At 42.5% G+C, this 3,285-nt stretch overlaps 1 protein-coding gene across 1 annotated transcript; it reads right to left on the bottom strand.

Moving 5' to 3' along the window:
- Positions 1–132: 132 nt before the first annotated feature.
- Positions 133–2,807, bottom strand: LOC104953956 (dedicator of cytokinesis protein 3-like; the record flags this gene model as incomplete). The annotated part of the gene is made up of 5 exons (XM_010780999.1): positions 133–230; positions 495–666; positions 1,235–1,341; positions 1,668–1,830; positions 2,683–2,807. Coding segments are annotated over 5 exons (665 nt in total), but the record flags the coding sequence as incomplete, so codon positions are not given.
- Between the last annotated feature and the right edge of the window lie 478 nt (positions 2,808–3,285).

Genomic DNA, 3,285 nt, shown 5'->3' with positions numbered 1-3,285 from the left:
CCGGCTCCTGAGCTGCCTCATGACAAACTAACACCTCTAAACCACAGCAAGGCAGTGAGAGGTAAATAATACCCAACTTCAGGTAGAGAAAATAAAAAACGATTTCCCCAAAGCGGGATCTCCTGATCTCACCTTGACGATCTCCTCTCCGCTGACGTGCCGCAGTCGGCCCAGGATGTCCATCACTCGGTCCGGATGAGCTTTCCACTTCAGCAGCGCCAGAAGATCCACTGCAGCCAGAGAGGAATGATCAATACACTAAATTAAAATGTGATACAAAGACTTAGAAGGAAAGGCGTAATGTGTGTGTGTGTGTGTGTGTGTGAGCATGACGTTTAGATTTGAGTGGACTGTAAACTGAGGCGGGTGTGATTTGTATGTACATCTCCAGGCATGTTATATATATTATATATATTTGGTGGAGGACAGCTGGGTTTGGATCCAGAAGTTCTCCTTGGCTTGTTAGAGTTTTATATTTTGAAGGAAGAAGTTACCGTTCTGAGTGAGTTTGGTGGAGGACAGCTGGGTTTGGATCCAGAAGTTCTCCTTGGCGCTGCGCTGGAACACCAGGCTGGAGGGCAGGCTGGAGCAGCTGTTGAAGTCCTCTTTGCAGCAGGGCAGCCCGAGGTACAGGGCGTGGTTACTGAAGAGCGTGTTCTCATCACACTGGGGGCAAGACAGGATTTTGAGAGTTTCAAAATAAAGTCAGAATTTTGAGAAAAATCGAAAAACCGGATTATTAGAAAGTCAGAAAAATGTCAGGATTTTGTGAACAATTTTCAGATTTTCCGAAAAAGTAAAAAAGAAAAGTAAAATAATTGAGATTTTCAGAACAATTTCAAAAATCTGAACATGCAGCATTTTAAGAGAAAATGTCAGAATGCTGAGAATCGGAATCCTGAGATTTTAAGAAAAAATAAAAGGTTAAGATTTTTTGAATTTCTCCGAAAATAATTTTCAAAATAAAGGCATGTGAGAATTTCACAATAAAGTCAGAATTTTGAGAAATCTCAGAAAAATTCAGGATTTGGAGAAAGCAATCAGAATATTTCGAAAAAGTTTGAATTTTGAGAAATCTCAGAACATTTTTGAATTCTGAGATGTTTAGAAATAAGTTGATTTTGTGAAAAAGTCAGATTTCTTAGAATTCAAAATAAAGTCTGAATTTTGAGGGGAAAGTCAGAAATAAAGACGTATTGGAAACATAGGTGGAGTTCTCAGACTGAAGGCTGACCTTGTAAACGTAGAGTTCGTGGCTCTCGTCTGACAGCGTGGTTCCATCCTCTCTCATCAGAGGAGTGAAGGAGAAGCCAAACAGCTTCTTCTCCCCTTTGTCTTTCGCTGTGAAGAGGAAACAGAGAGGAACAAGAAGAAGACAGAAGATTAGAGTGAGACACATTTCCTCCTGGCTTTGATTGAACTCTGTGCACACTGTCCACTTATTCAAACTGACGTCAACCAAATGAATAGATCCCTTTCCTGCTGTTACTCTTCTTCACTTTTCTAATCATTGCATTACAAATAGGTGACAACTATTAGAAAGCATGTCATGAATCCATGTGATTGGATAACAGAAGGTTAGGGAGGAAAGCTCCATGGCCTTCCACCCTAACTGTATATGCTCATATTTAATACATTTGAAACAGTAAGTCTTGAGGTGTACTCACTGGAGCAGTGTCTGAACTCGAAGCGGAGGTGCGACCCTCTGAAGCGGTCCACGGGGATCGGCAGCTTGATGACTTCGCTCCATCGAGGGCTGTTGTTGTGATAGAGGACGAAGGAGCGGTGCTCTGGGAGGGGGGGCTCCCCGGACCCCAGGCTGATGCACTCCTGCAGGGGGGGGAGGGTTAACATGCATGTAAACCACACTTTAGTTTGTGACTTTAACATGGGAGGTCGTAGACTGGAGGAAGCGGGAGTAAAACGTGGAAATGAGTCAGAATGGAAGCACTTCCTGTCCCCTCGTCTGGAAGTGAAGGAGCTTTATTTAAATGTTTTCTGAGTGTGTTTTTCAGGGACATGGACAGCATCACAGCAACACGGAAACTGATGTAGTTTCTAATCTACCCGCAAATCCACCTTTAAATCCTTGTTCCAGGCCTGTATGTCAGTCACTCTAACACTTTGCACCGTTTAGTGGGAGGTCGTAGAGTGGTGCAGGAAGTGGGAATAGAACCTGGAAATGAGTCAGAATGGAAGCACTTCCTGTCCCCTCGTCTGGAAGTCAATGAGCTTTATTTAAATGTTTTCTGAGTGTGTTTTTGGTTAAATATCTGGAACCATATCTGAAGTTTACATGTAATATATCAGTGGCAAAATGAGGGTAAACATAAATCCTTTTTCCATGCATGTATGTTAGTGACTTTAACACTTTAACACAGTTTAGTGGGAGGTCGTGAGTGATACAGGAAGTGTGAATACAACCTGGAAATTACCGTAGTCAGAATTTTGGTTTGATAACTGAAATGTAATTTTAAGGGTTTTTCATGTTTTGTTCTACGACATCAAATATGGCAATTAAAGACACAGTCATGAATTTGGAAGCATTCATCTTATAGTATTGAAATGACTGATACAGCTTTCCCACACTAGGTGATACGCATTAGGTTCAAAGAGTGCAGAGGAAGGAGGGACAGAAGCAGATTGAAGGTTTGTGTTGTTTCTTTTATAGCAGCTCTTTACCTTGAGGATCTCTCCGTCGGCGTACAACACGTAGACGGTGACTTCAATGTTTTTCTGAACGCTCTTCCCTCCTCTCTCGAAGTCGCCTCGCTCCAGGGTCAGGTACAGGTCGTTTCGGATGTCCCCTGAGAGCGAGACGGACACAATGAACCTTATAGTTTACAGTTGGTTCCACGTCTCACCTGACTGATGTTGAGGCTGAAATGTGATCCTGAGATGCACAGATCCAGATTGATGAGGATCAAGGACAGATTACTCAATGGACCCACTTGGCAAATAATCTTTTATGAAAGGTGTTGTTAACATGTTGGGGAGTCAGACACGGACAGAAAACAACCAACAAGTGTAAGAAAAGTAAGAAAATACATAAACAATGATGAGAAACATGGCTAAAAGAGACAGAATTCAACCAAAGAGATGCACAAGTTCTACAGAGAGACAAGCAAAGTGTCTCAATGTCACACACACACACACACACACACACACACACACACACACACACACACACACACACACACACACACACACACACACACACACACACACACACACACACACAGATGACCGGTGTGTTACAGTGTGAGGATTCATTTATCATCTCTG

Source organism: Notothenia coriiceps, unplaced genomic scaffold, assembly GCF_000735185.1.
Source record: "Notothenia coriiceps isolate Sejong01 unplaced genomic scaffold, NC01 NC01_scaffold00022394, whole genome shotgun sequence".
Lineage (NCBI taxonomy): Eukaryota > Metazoa > Chordata > Actinopteri > Perciformes > Nototheniidae > Notothenia > Notothenia coriiceps.
Note: the sequence above shows the minus strand (reverse complement) of the source record. Positions and strands in the feature narration are given on the sequence as shown.